The 17,760-nt window shown below is 43.6% G+C and overlaps 1 protein-coding gene across 8 annotated transcripts in view; it reads right to left on the bottom strand.

Moving 5' to 3' along the window:
- Positions 1-17,760, bottom strand: part of SPRING1 (SREBF pathway regulator in golgi 1) — a 139,543-nt gene that overhangs the window by 36,887 nt on the left and 84,896 nt on the right. For all 8 annotated transcript variants that reach the window (XM_074007972.1, XM_065524860.2, XM_074007971.1 and 5 more), the window contains one exon: positions 838-918. In XM_074007972.1, the coding sequence (XP_073864073.1) occupies positions 838-918 (81 nt within the window). The remainder of the gene's footprint in view (positions 1-837; positions 919-17,760) is intronic.

Genomic DNA, 17,760 nt, shown 5'->3' on the forward strand with positions numbered 1-17,760 from the left:
ACTCAAATGTCCATCAGCAGAAGAAGGGGTAAATAAAATGTGGTTTATTTATACAATGGAATATTATTCAGCTACGAAAAAGAATGAAGTACTGATACATGCTGCAATGGAGAAGAACCTTGAACACATTATGCTAAGTGAAAGATAGCAGTCATGAAAGACCACATAGTATATGCCTCTATTTATATGAAGTGTCCACAATAGGTAAAGCCATAGAGACAGATTAGTGGTTGCCAAAGGAGGGGGAGGTTGAGACAAATTGGTAATATGTATTGGGTTCTATTTGGGGGCATTGGATGTGGTCTAGAATTAGCAGTAAGGTTTGCAGAACATAGAGAATATATTAAAACCCACTGAAATGTACACTTTAACAGGGTGAATTTTATGTTATATAAATTATTTTTCAATAAAAAATTTAAAAATTAAAACAGAAGTAGCAAAGGTCTCACGGATGAAGGGATATTTAAAAAATACATCTATTCTCCGTGTTTTATTCCACCCTCCAGGTTTTTACTGCGAAAAGTTTCAAACATATAGTAAGGTTGAAGAAATGAATCCCTGAATACTTCCTACCCACATTCGACAGTTGTTAATATTTTGCAACATTTGCTTGAATGCTCTCTCATTTTCTGCCAATGCCCGCCCATACACAGGAAGTTTGTTTTTTTTTTTTCTTGAGTGAATCATGTTTGTTCGTCTTGCCCACACCATGAATATTTTTTTTTTAGTTTTTATTTTGCATTCCTGAAATTATCTAACAATAAACACTGCATTAAAAACATAACCCCTGATAAAGAAAAATGAAATGCTTCACTCATCTCCGGAAACACTACTCACTAGAGCAGCAGTCTTCAAACAGTTTGTAAGCAGCAGAACTCTTCCTTTGATTGGCATAGCATTCAGATGAGCTTCAGTTACCTAGAAAAACGAACAGTAGTAAGACTTCAATATAGAGAGCTTTGTGCACAGTGAGTGAATCGTAGCTGCTGTTGTTGAATTGCAAATAAACCAGGTGTCACCAAAATAGTAAACGAACAGCTTCAGCGTGGGTATAAGCAGCAGGACAAAAAGCCTTTTGAATTAGGGAAGTTAATTAATGCAGTAAAATTTATGTTTTAGGCTTATCATCAAGCATAGAGACGATAGTGTTCATTGACTGGGAGTGGCTGCCTGGAGTGCTGGGTTGCTCTGATTGATTAGTAATGTCTGCCATGGTACAGGATGTACTCTATTCTGAGAGGCCATGTTTTCCACATCTGATCTAGATTTATAAACACAGCGTGAATGCAGAGAAGAGGCCTGTCCAGTCCAAAATCAATTTTGATAAAGATGTCTAGGTTCCTCCTAAATGCTCTTTATCATGCCTGACTTTTTCTTCCTGGCATCATTTTGCTGCTCACTTAGGCAACCTCCCACCCACTCTTCTCCCACCATCCTTTTTTTTATTACCAAGATGACAGAAGCCACAGAAAGTTAACAGACAGAAAAACAGCTCATGGTACCACTGCAATCAAACTCTGACACATTGGGTATAATGCCTAAAATTGAGAGAAGAAGAAACCTCGTAAAGACTAAAACTCACCTTCCCTCCCCCTTTCAACTTGAAATAATTCAGCATTTCCCGCTGGCTTTCTTTGAGGGGTGGCTTCCAGGTATAATTCCTCAAACAGGGAATATTTTTAAATGTATCCATATCACAACTTCAATCACTGTGTTAAGTGAAGATTCAGCACTCTAGGCCAGCAATGACTTCTAGAAATATTTTGGTATTTCTTTCGTGACTCTCAGCCAAGTCATCCCTTGTCTCATATAAAAACTTTCTGATGAACCCACTGTAGATAATCATAACCCATTGCATCTATATAACACATAATATGTTTCAAATGATTTTTACAAAAACTGTCTAATTTCATCTGACCTAGGTTACGAAGGATATATGATGATTCCCATTTTACAGATGAAAACACCAAGTGTCTGAAAACTAAAGTGAATGCCCTGAAATCACATAGAATGGAATAGCATTCCATGGTCCAGTATTTCTCCCAGAAATATTCTCTAAGGGTAAAGGAAAGAGCTTGGGCCTTCTTACCAGCTGCATAAGAAATACAGGCAAGTTAGTTAGTAAACCTCTCTGAGCCTCACTTTCCTCATCTGTAAAACAGTAAAAGTCATAGCTACCGCATAGCCTTAATATGAGAGAAAAAGGTATGCAAAGTGCCTACCTCTTGCAGTAGGCTGAAAAATAGCTCTCCAAAGATCTATCTACTTCCAATTCCCAGAACCTGTGAATATCACCCTCTGTGGGAAAGACGTGATGAAGGATCTTTTTTTTTTTTTTTTTTTGGAGACTGAGTCTCACTCTGTTGCCCAGGCTGGAGTGCAGTGCCATGATCTTGGCTCACTGCAACCTCTGCCTCCCGGATTAAAATGATTCCCCCATCTCAGCCTCCTGAATAGCTGGGATTACAGGCGTATGCCACCATGCCTGGCTAATTTTTGCACTTTTAGTAGAGACAGAGTTTCACCATGTTGGCCAAGCTGGTCTTGAACTTCTGGCCTAAAGTGATCTGCCCACCTTGGCCTGCCAGAGTGTTGGGATTACAGGCATGAGCTCCTGCGCCCAGCTTGATTAAGGATCTTGAGATGAGAACATCATCTTGGATTATCCAGGCAGGCTCCTAAATACAATCACATATACCTTTACAAGAGAAAAGCAGAGAGAGATTTGACACTCAGACATACAGAGGAGAGAAGGCTTTGTGAAGATGAAGGCAGAGATCAGAGTGATGTGGCCACAAGCCGAGGAACTCTAGCAGTCCCCAGAAGCCAGAAGAAGCAAGGAATGGATTCTCCCCTGGAGTTTCTGGAGGGAGTGTGGCCTGGGCAGCACCTTGATTTCAGGCCAGTGAAACTGATTGATTCTGGCCTCTAGAATTATGAAAGAATACATTTTTATTGTTTGAAGCCACCAGGTTTTTGGTAATTTTTTATAGCAGCCATAGAAAACGAATGCACCCCATGTCTGGCATTTGCCAAGTATCCAATAATTGGTGATTGCTGGCCCCCCAACCTGCTTTGTAAATAAAGTTTTATTGAAACACAGCCATGCCCATTTATTTGCATATTGTTTGTGGTTGCTTTTACACTTCAGTTGCAGAGTTCAGTAGTCATGGCGAAGACCATATGACCTGCAACTCTAAAGTATTTGGTATCTGGCCCTATAAAGAGAACATTTGCCCACCCTACAACAGATGCATCCAACAGTGAATGTCATTTCTTATGTCTTTGCATAAGATCTTTGTGTGGTGGTAGCTAATCTTCAAAGATGGCCCTGGGGAACCACACTTCCTGGTAGGTGCCCACACTCTGTGTGCTCCTCTTGCTTTTTAATTTGGGCTTGGCCTATGTCACCAACAGCCTACTGTAGAAGTGATGCTGCACAACTTCTGAGCTAGTTCATAAGAAGCCTTGCTCTCTCAGAATGCTTGTGGAAGAAGTCCATTGCCATGTGAGAGTCTAGCTGCCCTGAGACGGCCATGCTGTGAGGAAGCCCAAGCTAGACTAGGAAGAGTCCGTGTGGAGAGAGATGCCAGCCAGCTCTGGCTGTTCCAATCATCCCAACTGAGACAGCAGACATTTGAGTGAATAAACCATCCTTGAGCTTTTAGATGACTCTACTTCCAGCTGCTCCAGTCAACCCACAGAACCATAAAAAAATTCTCAAATAATAAATTGCTTTAAGCCATTAAGTTTTGGAACTGTTTGTTACATGGCAACAGATAATCAGAAAACCATACCATCTAGGCTTTTCCAGGTACCTGTCCTATTCAATGATTTAACTACCAAATCCTTAAGAAGTAAGACCAAATCTTTTCTCATTTATAAGGAAAGATCAATGAACTTCATTTAAAAAAAAAAAAATAGGGACAGGGTTTCACTATGTGGCCCAGGCTGGTCTTCAACTCTTGGGCTCAAGCGATCCACCGGCCTGGACCTCCCAAAGTGCTGGGATTATAGACGTAAGCCACCACGCCCTGCTCATTTTTTTTTTTTTTTTCTAAGTTAGGACAGAAGGGGAGGAAAATGAACGCACCCACTGGTGGCATGCGCTTAACTTAGATTCTTCATCTAATGCTTAATTTGAAATAAGTGCTATCTATGAGTTCCAACTTACAGATGAGAAAACCAAGTCTTTGTAGGGGACTTGTCCTAACCGGGTCACAGAGCGACATCAATATATGATCCCAGTAGGGGGATGCATCTTGACCTCCAGCTGTTTTCAGCAACTACACTATGCAGACAGCCAGTGGCAGAAACCACTGTTCAAACAGGGTGCTCATTTCAAGATTTCAACAAATATTGGTGTCAAAACCCTTGCTGATGCCGGAGCTGGGGATAGGACTCACAATCTAATCAGAGAGAAATGCTTCAGGCAGCAGCAACAGGGAGGCGGGAGGCACCATGAGGACAGAGAGGAGGAATCCGTTAATTAGAGGGGGAAGGGAAAGGCTGTGGTGGGGGAGGAGAGAAGAAGGAATTGGAAAGAGGGGTGAGTGGAACACAGTGAGAACCTGCAAGATGTGTTTGGAGAACACTGGTTCCTTCCATCCGGCTAAGGCAGGGAGATGTCGAGACAACAGTGGAAACTGATGCTAGGTCTGGGTCTCCTCCCTAACCTCCCCTGCCACCACACATACATGTGCACACACACACACAACACGCACACCACACACCATGTGCACACTACAGACATCCCACACACACACGTGCACACACAACACATACATATGCACCAGACACACATAAGTCACTTGTTTAACAATAATTGAGCATCTATCAAATGGCAGGTACTCCAGGAGAGCACTGATGTAGTATTACCTTCAGAGCTGGGCTCAGGGGCATGCACGTGTAGTTTCAGCTACTCCAGAGGCTGAGGCAGGAGGATCCCTTGAGCCCAGGATATTGAGGCTGCAGTGAACTGTGATTGCACACTGCACTCCAGGCTGGGCAACAGCCTATCCCTATGTGTGTGTGTGTGTGTGTGTGTGTGTGTGTGTGTGTGTGTGTGTGTGTTTGTGTGTGTGTGTGCGCTTCATGTATTACCTTCAGGAGCTGCCTAGAAGTTCATCCCCCTCTTACAGGAAAGGGATTCCAATCCAGAGGGTTCATGGAGTTCACGCAAGAAAGAATTCAGGAAGAGTCCATAGAGTAAAATGAAATCAAGTTTATTAGGAAAGTAAAGGAATAAAAAAGAATAGACAGAGCAACCCCCAGGGCTGCTGGTTGCCCATTTTTATGGTTATTTCTTGATAATATACTAAGCAAGGGGTGAGTTTTCTTCCCTTCCCTCTTCCTTCCTCCCCTTCCTTTCCCTCTTCCTTCCCTCCCCTTCCTTTCCCCCTTCCTTCTCTCTTTCTTTACTTCCCTTCCTTTTTCCCTTCCCTTCCTTCCTCCTTCCCTTCTCTTCCCCCTTCCCTTTCCTTCCCTTCCCTCTTCCCTTTTCTCTTTCCTTCCCACTTCCCTTCCCTCCTCTCTTCCCTTTCCTTCCTTCTTCCCTTTCCTCCCCTCCTCTCCCCTTCCCTTCCTGCTTTTAATTGAACATAGTGGACAAAGAGGGGAACCCACATCTAAATGAGACGTTTGCACCCACCAGACATTTTGACCTGTCCAGGACCCTATTAAGTTAGGAGATTTAAAATCCAACAGGCAGATCACTGCGTTCATACACATGAAAACAGAGGATGGAATGGGGACCGCAGATGATGTTTATCACTTTCTTTGAAAGTGTCGGGGTAGAATTGGAGACCAATCACCTGGCTACATTTCTGCTGCTGCTTGTCAGCAACTCATGTAACCCATGGGACTATGGATCCCAATAATGTTTCCTACTCCATGTGACTTCTGTGACATTATTGTTTCTTTTGATAGAAACAAGCCCTGCAAACTTCCCAAAGGAATACCTTTTTTATTTCTCCCTTTCTCCCTGTTTATCTCTCTGCATCTTCTACTTTCTTTTCTTCTTAGAATCTTCTAGGGCAGACAGTCCCAGTTACATACGTATCTGCTGCCTCTCTGACCCATGGAGGCTGTTCCTCCCTTCCTCTCTCCCACACCCCTTCCTCCTTCATCCTTTGTCTGGAAAAAAATGTTCTCACTAACACAGATGTTCAAACTTAACATCTAAGCAGGAGCTGATGGGGTGGTGGGTGTCTAAAGCTGAGGCTGTTTAAGAGTCAATCTAAAAAGTAGAGCATTAGCTCATGCCTGTAATTCCACCACTTTGGGAGGCCAACGTAGGAGGATCCCTTGAGGTTAGGAGTTTGAGACCAGTCTGGGCAACATAGCAAGACCCTATCTCTACAAAAATATTAAAAAATTAGCCAGGCCTGGTGGTGCATGCCTGTAATCCCAGCTACCCAGGGGGCTGAGGCAGGAGAATCACTTGAGTGAGGAGCTCCAGGCTGCAGTGAGTTATGATTGTACCACTGCACTCCAGCCTGAGTGACAGAGACCCCAACTCTAACAACAAAACAACAACAAAAAAAGCTGTGTTGGAGATAGGCAGAACGAGTTTTAGGAAAACAATGGGAGCCAGTAGGCCTGAATACATTTACCAGCTTATCCCACTGAAGCCAGTAAGTCACTCTTGTCCCTGACGCTCCAAGCCCATTCACAAGGCCACCTCACCTCCCAGCATATGCCCATCAACCTATTGTTGAGGTTCCTGGGTTCTCCCATTGCCTGGGCCTTGGGTCGATCCCAACGCCTGTGTCCTGTGAACCTCTGTCCCTACATCATTCTCTCTGCAAGCCAGCCTGGAGATGGGTTGGAAACATGAGACGGGCTGTGCTGTGGAAGTCACCCTAGCAAAAGTGACACTTCATGACAGTCTGTAAGGACAAGCAAGAGGTAACCAGGTGAAAGACAAAGAAAGCATTCCAAGCCAAGGACACACCTCTGCAAAGACTCAGAAACTGGAAGCATATTTAATCAAATTCCAGGAACTATAAGTAGTTCTGTGAAGTCAGGTCCTAAGGAGTTTAAGTGTGGGGAGGGGAAAGGGTCTTACCATGGGAGCCAGGCTGAGAAGTTAGGACATTATGCTGAGGGCTACAGAAGCTCTTCAAAAGCTTATGAGAGGGCCAGGTGCGGTGGCTCAGGCCTGTAATCCCAGCACTTTGGAAGGCGGAGGTGGGAGGATGGCTTGAGGGCAGGAGTTCGAGGCTGCAGTGAGCTATGATCACACCATTGCACTCCAGCCTGAGGACAAAGGACAACCTCATCTCTAAAATAAATAAGCTTATGAGATATAGAAGTGTTCATAGCATCATTATTCACAATAGCCAAAAGGTGTAAACAACACAAATACCTATCAACAGATGAATGGTGATATTGTTTGGATTTGTGTCCCCACCCAAATCTTATGTTGAATTGTAATCCCCTATGTTGAATTGTAATCCCCAATGTTGGAGGAAGGGCCTGGGGGGTGGTGATTGGATTATGGGGGTGGATTTCCCTCTTGCTGTTCTCACGATAGTGAATGAGTTCTCACTGGTTGTTCAAAAGTGTGTAGCACCTCCCTCTTTGCTCTCTTGCTCCTTCTCTGGCCATGCAAGACGTGCCTGCTTCCCCTTCACCTTCCACCATGATTGTAAGTTTCCTGAGTCCTCCCCAGCCATGTTACTTCTACAGCCTGCAGAACCATAAGCCAATTAAGCCTCTTTTCTTTATAAATTACCCAGTTTCAGGTAGTTCTTTATAGCAATGGAAGAATGAACTGATACAAATGGATAAACAGAATGTGGTCTATCCATACAACAGAATATTATTCAGCCTTAAAAAAGAATGAAGTTCTGATGCATGCCACAACATGGATGAGCCTCCAAAACATGCTAAGCGTAAGAAGTCAGAAACAAAAGATCACGTATTGTATAACTCCATTTATACAAAATGCCCAGAACAGGCAAATCAATAGAGACAGAGACCAGACTGGGGGCTGCCAGGGGGTGGGGGCAGGGGAATGAGGATGACTGCTTAATGGGTACAGTATTTTTGGAGTACGAAAATGAAAGTGTTTTGGAACTAGATAAGGTGATGGTTGTACAACACTGCAAATGTACTGTCACTGAATTGTATATGTTAAGATGGTTAGTTTTTTGTTATATGAATCTCGCCTCAATTTTTTAAACAGTGTGAGAGGAATAGTTTCTTGGTTTAGTAAACATCTATCGCATAATTTGAGGGATCTACGTCACAGAGCAGACCTCAAAACCCAAAGTAGTTTTTTCTTTCAGATGCAACGTTCTCCCAATTCCTTAGCTGTCAAAAGGGTTGGGGGAGCTTCAAACTCCAGCTGACAACACCATAGCATTCAAAGTGAAACCAAAGATGAGAGCTATGGAAAGTGGACAGAGTCCAGGCCATTTCCAAACAGTAATCTCTGCCTTCCTCTTGTTGCAGCCACAAAACAGAACTCACACTTAAAAATGTCAGTCTAGGCTGGATGCAATAGTTCATGCCTGTAATCCCAGCACTTCAGGAGGACCACTTGAGCCTAGGAGTTCAAGACCAGCCTGGGCAAGATAGAAAGACCTGGTCTCTACGATAAAAAATAAAAACATTATCTGGACATACTGGTGTGCACCTGTGGTCCCAGCTCCTCCAGCGGCTGAGGTGGGAGGATTGCTTTAGCCCAAGAGGTAGAAGTTGCAGTGAGCCAAGATCGTACCAGCCTGGGTGACAGAGTGAGACTTCATCTCAAAAATAAAAATACAAAAGTCATCATTTGATCTGCCTGTGAATGCAGGTAGCTTCCCCTCTAACTGGCTGCTTCCATGGTTTGGAAGTCCCAGGAGGAAGTACATCTTGTTCAGGAAAGCTTAAGGGTAATTGCCTGAATCCTTTCCCCAGTCTTCCCTTCCACATACTGTTTTTAAATTTCCTCCAGCTGACTGGTGATAAGGTTTGGCTGTGTCCCCACCCAAATCTCATCTTGAATTGTAGCTCCCACAATTCCCACATGTCGTGAGAGGGACCCAGTGGGAGGTAATTGAATCATAGGGGCAGGTCTTTCCCGTGCTGTTCTTGTGATAGTGAATAAGTCTCACGAGACCTGATGGTTTTATAAAGAGCAGTTCCCCTGCGCGAATTCTTCTTGCCCGCTGCCATGTAAGACGTCGCTTGCTCTTCCGCCATGATTGTGAGGCCTCCCCAGCCATGAGGAACTGTGAGTCCTTTAAAACTCTTTTCTGTATAAATTACCCAGTCTCAGGTATGTCTTTATTAGCAGCATGAGAACAGACGAATACACCTGGTTTCTGACCTTTCTTCTAAAACCACAATCTTATTTCTTCTAGCTGAAGAAATTGTGGGGAGGGGCATGGGGGAATTCAGCAAGGGCTTTAGAAGCTTTGCAGACATCAAGGGTGAGGTTAACGTGGCTGTGCAGGACGGAGCAGTGTTTTGGTTCTTTGCACTCCCCAAGTGCTTGAGTCTTCATCATAAGCAGAGGTATGAATTTTTTCCCTTTGCATCAATGAGGCCACCCACGGATCCCAGATGTGCCCAGGCAAGAGCAGGGAAAAGCCAGGTCACACAATCTATTCATAGTGCCAATGATCTCAGTGCAGAGCAGCCTTATGAGACGAGGGAAGTATTAAAAAGAAAACAAGCCTGTAATCCCAACACTTTGGGAGACCAAGGAGGGTGGATCACTTGAGGTCAGGAGTTTGAGGCCATCCTGGCTAACATGGTGAAACCCCATCTCTACTAAAAATAAAAATAAAAAAATTAGCCGGACATGGTGGCGTGCCTCTGTAATCCTAGCTACTTAGGTGGCTGAGGCATGAGAATCACTTGAACCCAGGAAGTGGAGGTTGCAGTGAGGCAAGATTGTGCCATTGCACTCCAGCCTGGATGACAGAGTGAGACTCTGTCTCAAAAACAAATAAAGAGAGGAAAGAAGGAAAGAAGGAAAGAAGGAAGGAAGGAAGGAAGGAAGGAAGGAAGGAAGGAAGGAAGGAAGGAAGGAAGGAAGGAAGGAAGGAAAGAAAGAAAGAAAGAAAGAAAGAAAGAAAGAAAGAAAGAAAGAAAGAAAGAGAAAGAAAGAAAGAAAGAAAGAAAGAAAGAAAGAAAGAAAGAAAGAAAGAAAGAAAGAAAGAAAGAAAGAAGGAAGGAAGGAAGGAAGGAAGGAAGGAAGGAAGGAGAAAGGAAAGAAAGAGAAAGGAAGGAAGGAAGGAGAAAGAGAAGGAAGAGAGAGAGAAAGAAAAAGAAAAAGAAAGAAAGAAAGAACAAAATCAGTAAAAATTTGGATGAAGTTTACAATTTTTACTTTAAGAGTCCCAACTCCCTTAGGATAGTCCACAGTGGTTCTCAATTGGGGTGATTTTGCTGCCCCAGGGGACACTTGGCAATGTCTGGGGACATGTTCATTGTCACAATTGGGAAGGAGGGTGCTGCTGGCATCTGTGAGACAGAGGGTGCAATGCTGCTCAGTATCCTGCAACACACATGGCAGACCCCTGCAACAAAGAGTAATCCAGCCCAGAATATTAATAGTGCCATGGTTGAGAAACCCAGTTATACTGTGTTTACATTAAAAGACTAGTTTATTTTGTATTTTGAACATATTGTAGTCAATCAAAAAAGAGAATTTTTACATTTAAAGTCATTTAGATAGGACCCCGAATGTTTATTCATAGTAGTTCCTCATGATACAATTCCTAAAATAGAAAATTAAATAACACGGAGTCCCCAAAGCTTCCTCATCTTTTTCATGAATCTACAAATCTACAAACTAGGAGCTTTCAGAGTGTGTGCCGGAAATGCCCACAGAGGGGAGGGCAGCTCTGTACAGGAGGTCTAACTGGAATTCTGGGACTCTAAGCTCTATTCCTGGGTGAATAAGGTGGTTTCAGTCCTCAGGTTGCACACAATGTGATAAATTCTCTAATAGTAATGCCAAAATGCTATAAAGATAGACAAAGATGGTTGGGCACAGTGGCTAATGCCTGTAATCCCAGCATTTTGGGAGGCCACATTGGGAGGATCACTTGAGCCCAGGAGTTCAAGACCAGCCTGGGCAATATAGTGAGACCTCATCTCTACAAAAAGAACAAAATTAACCAGGCATGGTGGTGCACACCCATAGTCCTAGCTACTCGGGAGGCGGAGGTGAGAGGATCACTTGAGCCTGTGAGGCAGAGGCTGCAGTGAGCCGAGATCACACTTCTGCACTCCAGCCTGGGTGACACAGTGAGACTCAAAAAACGACAACAACAACAAAAAGAAATAGACAAGGAGGTGATTCATATCTCCTGTGGTATTCAGGAAAAATAAGAAGGTGAACTTTGAACTGAACCTTCTAGAAATTCTTCAAGAGACCAAAGTGGGGAAGAAAATTTCAGACAAAGAAAGAACTAAGGCATTGTTACGGGTTGAATTGTATCCCCCAAAAGATACGTTAAAATCCTTATCCCTGGTACCTGAAACGATGATCTTATTTGGAAATAGGTTCAGGCAGATGTAATTAGCAAAGACGAGGTCATACTGGAGTAGGTGGGCCCTTAATCCAATATGGCTGGTGTCTTTATAAAAAGAGAACACAGAGGCATGCAGGGAGGACGCCATGTACAGAGGGAGTCAAGAATGGCAGAGCTGCAGCTACACACCAAGAACGCCAAGGTTTGGGCCAGATGTGGTGGCTCACACCTGCAATCCCAGCCGTTTGGGAAGCAAAGTGGGAGGATCATTTCAGGTCAGGAAGATCACTTGAGGTCAGGAGTTTGAGACCAGCTTGGCCAACATGGTGAAACCTCATCTCTACTAAAAATATAAAAATTAGCCAGGCATGGTGGTGTATGCCTGTAAACCCAGAAGGCTGAGGCAGAAGAATCGCTTGAACCTGGGAGGCAGAGGCTGTAGTGAGCCAAGATCACGCCACTGCACTCCAGCCTTGGCAACAGAGTAAAACTCTGCCTCAAAAAAAAAAAAAAAAAAAAAAGAATGCCAAGATTTGCCAGGAGTCACCAGAAGCTGGAAGAGGTGAGGAAGGATTCTCCCCTCCAGGTGTCAGAAAGAGCATGGCCCTGCCAACACCTTGATTTCAGATTTCTAGCCTCCAGCACTATGAGATAATTTATTTCTGGTGTTTTAAGCCACCCAGTTTGTGGAGTTTCTCATGGCATCCCTCGGAAACTCATATGGGCATAAGGGAGTTAAGCAACATAAAATTTCTTGTGTTTGAACAAACAATTGGATAATGGTAATCAGTGCGGTGGTGGGCAAAGGAAGAGTCAATATTGAAAAGATACTGGAGAACCTGTCACATCCCTTCACGACTTCATGGAGGAGGTGTGATTGTAGGAACTGTGAAAAAGAAGGAAAGTGATAGAAGAGAGATGGTTTGTTGAACTGAGAATCATGCCAAGAATAGCTGCAAATTCTAAGACAAGAGACAAGTTGGAGGGTAGCATCAATGCCAAACTTTTACTAAACTATCAGCTGGGATCTATTCAAACCTTAGATCTGAGCAGTGTGAAGGATGGAAGGCATATTTAATATCAGTTCACAGCCAGAAAGAAAGAGAACCCTGAAAAGAAGGAGAAAGAGGAGGAGGAGAATGCAACAAACAAACATACAATTTCACTTACAATACCAAAAAAAAAAAAATAAATAAAGAAGGAATTTAACAGAGTGTACACAAAGGCTTTATAAATATTGCTGAAAGAAATGTTAAAAGACTATGAGAGATGGAATGACATACCATGTTCGTGGATGGGTAGAATCAAATTGTTAAGATGTTGAGTCACTCCAAATAGATCGAAAGATTCTACAAGACCCCAAAATTCTTGCAGGGTGTTTTGTACAAATTAACAAGCTGATCCTAAAATGTATGTGGAAATTCAAATACCTAGGTGAAACATACCAATTTTTTAAAACGAAGGACAAAATTGGTTAACTTACCTAGCACTGTAGTATTGGTTTAAAAAACCAAAACAAACAAACAAACAAAAAAACCCTAAAGATAAAAAACTAAAAAAATACAGATCAATGAGATAGAATGAAGTATTCAGAAATATACCTACAAGTACATGGCCAATTTATTTTTGACAAATGCATGAAGATAATTCAACGAGGAAAGAAATGTTTTGCAGTCAATGGTGATGGGACAACTGAATATCTACATGGGAAAAAAAATAAACGTCAAACCTTATGACATGCCGTACATAAAAATTAACTAGAAGATTCTAGACTTAAGTATAAAAGCTAGAACTATAAAACTTCTAGAATAAAATGTAAGAGGAAATCTTTGTGATCTTAGAGTAAGCAAAGATTTCTAAGATGAGACATAAAAAAACAGAATTTTAAACTAGGTTTTGTAAAAGAAAATAAAAAAGCAAGCCCCAGTCTCAGAGAAGATCCAACAAGGAGCTTATCGCCAGAATGTAAAAACAAGAACCCTTTGCAACTTAACCATATGACAAACAACCTGTATTAGTCTGTTTTCATGCTGCTGGTAAAGACATACCTGAGACAGGGCAATTTACAAAAGAAAGAAGTTTAATGGACTTACAGTTCCACGTGGCTGGGGAGGCTTCACAATCATGGCAGAAGGCAAGGTGGAGCAAGTCATGTCCTGCATGGATGGCAGTAAGCAAAGAAAAAAGAGCTTGTGCAGGGAAACTCCCCACTATAATACCATCAGATCTCATGAGACCCACCCACCACCATGAGAACACCATGGGAAAGACCTACCCCCAAGATCCAGTTACTTCCCACCAGGTCCCTCCCACGACCTGTGGGAATTCAAGATGCAACTTGGGTGGGGACACAGCTAAACCATACCACAACCCTATTTTTTTTTTAATGGATAAAAGCTTGGAAAAGACAATCCTAAAAGAAGACATATGAATGGCCAATAAGCACATTAAAAAGTGTTCAACAATTGTCACCAAGGAAATGCAAATAATAACCACAATGAGATACCACCACATACCCATTAGAATGGCTAAAATTTTTTTTTTTTTTTTTTTTTTTTTTTTTTTTTTTTTGAGACGGAGTCTCGCTGTGTCTCCCAGGCTGGAGTGCAGTGGCGTGATCTCGGCTCACTGCAAGCTCCGCCTCCCGGGTTCACGCCATTCTCCCGCCTCAGCCTCCCAAGTAGCTGAGACTACAGGCGCCCGCCACCACGCCCGGCTAGTTTTTTGTATTTTTAGTAGAGACGGGGTTTCACCATGTTAGCCAGGATAGTCTCGATCTCCTGACCTCGTGATCCACCCGCCTCGGCCTCCCAAAGTGCTGGGATTACAGGCTTGAGCCACCGCGCCCGGCCTAGAATGGCTAAAATTAAAAAGACTAACATGTATCACCTAGGATGTGAAGCAACTGGAACTCTCCTACATCGTTAGTGGAAATGTCAAAATGATACATCCACTTTGGAAAAATCTCTGGCAATTTCTTTCTTCTTCTTCTTCTTTTTTTTTTTTTTTTTTTTTTTTTGATACTGGGTCTCTGTTGCCTAGGCTGGAGTGCAGTGACATGATCATAGCTCACTGCACCCTCAACCTCCTGGGCTCAAGCAATCCTCCTGCCTCAGCCTCCCAAGTAGCTGGTACTACAGGCACATGCCACCACTCTGGGCTAATTTTTGTATTTTTTTATAGAGACAGGATCTCACTATGTTGCCCAGGCTAGTCTTAAATTCCTAGGCTCAAGCAATCCTCCCACCTCAACCTCCCAAAGTGCTGGGATTACAGGCATGAGCCACTGTGCCTGGCCTGGCAGTTTCTTATAAAGGAAATATACACCTACCATACAATCCAGTTACTCTTAGATATTTACCCAAGAAAAATGAAAACATATGTTCACACAAAGACTTATACACAAATGTTTATAACAGCTTTAGTCATGATATTCAAAACCTGGAAACCACCCAAATGTCCATCAGTAAGTGAATGGATAAACAAATTGTAGAATACTACTCAATAGTAAAAGCCAACAAACTACTGACATACGAAACAACGCAGATGAACCTTAAAAACCAGTGAGAGAAGCCAGACACAGGAATATGTACTGTATGATTCCACTCTACGACACTTTAGAAAATACGAAACTAGAGTGACAGATCGCAGATCAGTGGTGGCCTGAGGTTGGGAGTGAAAGGGAGATTGACTTTAAAGGAACTTGAAGGAATTCTGGGGGGTAATAGAAGAATTCTGTACCTGGCCGGACACAGTGGCTCAAGCCTGTAATCCCAGCACTTTGGGAGGCTGAGTCGGGTGGATCACCTGAGGTCAGGAGTTTGAGACTGGCCTGGCCAACATGGTGAAACCCCATCTCTACTAAAAATACAAAAATTAGCCGGGCATGGTGGTGCATGCCTGTAATCCCAGCTACTCAGGAGGCTGAAGCAGGAGAATTGCTTGAACCTGGGAGGCGGAGGCTACAGTGAGCCAAGATCATGCCACTGCACTCCAGCCTGGGCGACAGAGCAAGACTTCATCTCAAAAAAAAAAAAAAAGAAAGAAGATAAATAAATATTCTATACCTTAATTGCAGTGATGGTTCCTTGAATGTATACATTTGTCAAAATATCAAATCATACACTTAAAATGGATGCAGCTTATTCCACGTAAATTATATCTCAAAGCTGACTAGAAGAATAATGAAGGCAAGGGGCAAAGTTTTTTATATTATTGGAGGTTTGGCTGGGTGGTGGCTTGAGTCTCTCTCCATCTGAGCAGTTCATGTTATCCAGGTGTTCTGTTGACATGCAGCTAGGAACAGGATTCCGAGTTTTCCTTTGCTGACTTACGTGTATGTCATCCCAGCCCTCAGTAAATGATGGCACTAAAAGGTTTGAGATCAATTCTCATCTTGTGCGCTCTGCGGCAGGAAACCCTGATTGTGATTCGAGACGTTCTCTCTCTGTCGGCCTCTCTTTCAAAACGCAGACAGACTGAAACATTTGTCATTGGCCTGAAAGGGAGGCTGGTTTTGGTAAGCGCCAGCCTGAACCAACAGCCACTTAGCAAAGTCTTTGATTGGGGAGGGTTGAGACACAGGGCTCTTCCTTGCCTATCTTCAAACGGGGGGAAGTTCTAATGGGTTTGCGTGGACCCAGGGCGGGGAACCTGATGGATTCCCAGCCACCTAAGCTCAGCTCATAAGGCCAGAAGGAAACTTGCAAGCCACAGAGAGCTTCATCCCTCCTCTCATGTGATCGGAACCATCTTCATCTGCATGAGGCAGGTGGAGATGATAGGGGAGGAGGACTCCTTGGGTAACCAGCTGCCGGGTTGACAGTGAGCAACTGCCCGAGGTGTCAAAGGAGCAATGGCTAATCTAAAGCCAGAGATGTGGGCCATCTGCAGTCAGTGTCAATGCTGCAGGGGGCCCAGGAAGCGACTGCGTGAAGGTGCAGATGACCCTGCTACCCTGGTACTGGTGAATGAAATAAGCGGCAAGTTGACCCAGGGAAGCAAACGGATGAGAAAGACCGTGTGGAGACTTTTTTTTTTTTTTTTTTTTTTTTTGAGACAGAGTCTCCCTCTGTCACCCAGGCTGGAGTGCAGTGGCGCAATCTCAGCTCGCTGCAACCTCTGCCTCCCAGGTTCAAGAGATTCTCATGCCTCAGCCTCCCCAGTAGCTGGGATCACAGACATGTGCCACCACGCCCAGCTAATTTTTTTATTTTTAGTAGAGACGGGATTTCGCCAGGCTGGTCTTGAACTCCTGACCTCAAGTGATCCGCTCTCCTCAGCCTCCCTAAATGCTGGTATTATAGGCATGAACCACTGCACCTGGCCAAGGTCATGGAGACTTCTGTCCTGGCCATCTAAGTGGTCTGTCCACCTCCCCCATTATCCCATGCCTCTCAATTCCTAGCAAGATGCAAAACATCTGGAAAAATGGACTGTATCCATTCCTCTCTTCCAAACTCTTCACTGGCCTTGATGTGCATTTAGGATAAAATCCAGATTCCGAAGCCCCCTGCATAAAATAATCCCCTAGGATGCTTGCTCACCAAGCAGATTCCAAGCTCCTGCCCCAAGATGCTGACTCAGCAAGGCTGAGATGGACCCAAGCATCTGCCATTGCAACACCCCCCTGCGGGAATCCTGATGCAGGCCACCCATGAAACTTATTTTGGAAATACTGTCCTCCAGATTTGACCTCTAATGCCTCTTCTCTCATCTGGTGCTGCTTGCTCTCCCCTGGTGCACGGTCTCCTGTTGCAGAGCCCAGAAAGGGCCCGGTACAGCCTTTACCCATCAGTCCCCATCTCTAACAGCCCTTACACCCATTCTTTGATGTAGACAATAAAGCACATAAAGTGCTGTTTTAAACTTAACTTCAAGACAAATAATCCATTTTCTGTATCACTGATACAGAACATTCTGGAGCTACCAGCATTCTTTCCTATATCAAAAGGTTCCAGTGGCCTGTATTTTTCTTCCTACAACGTCAGCCTCTGCCCCAAATGTACCCCCACTCCATTCTTGGAGTGATTCGTGTCAAGTGTTTAGCTCCCTACTAGACTGAAAGCTGTTTGAGGGCAAGAGCTCTTTTCTTCTCTGCTGTATACAAAGAACTAAGCACATTGCCTGGAATATAAATAAGGCTTAATAAATATTTGTCACATGAACATGAAAAAGCAGTCAATTTCTGGATGACCTTCAAGTAAATAAAGTCAGTCTGAGATGTGGGAGGTCTCCACGGCAGGTAGCAAGAGGAACACTAAGAAAAGTGAGCGGTAAA

This window comes from Macaca fascicularis, chromosome 11 (genome assembly GCF_037993035.2).
Source record: "Macaca fascicularis isolate 582-1 chromosome 11, T2T-MFA8v1.1".
Taxonomy (NCBI): Eukaryota; Metazoa; Chordata; class Mammalia; order Primates; family Cercopithecidae; genus Macaca; species Macaca fascicularis.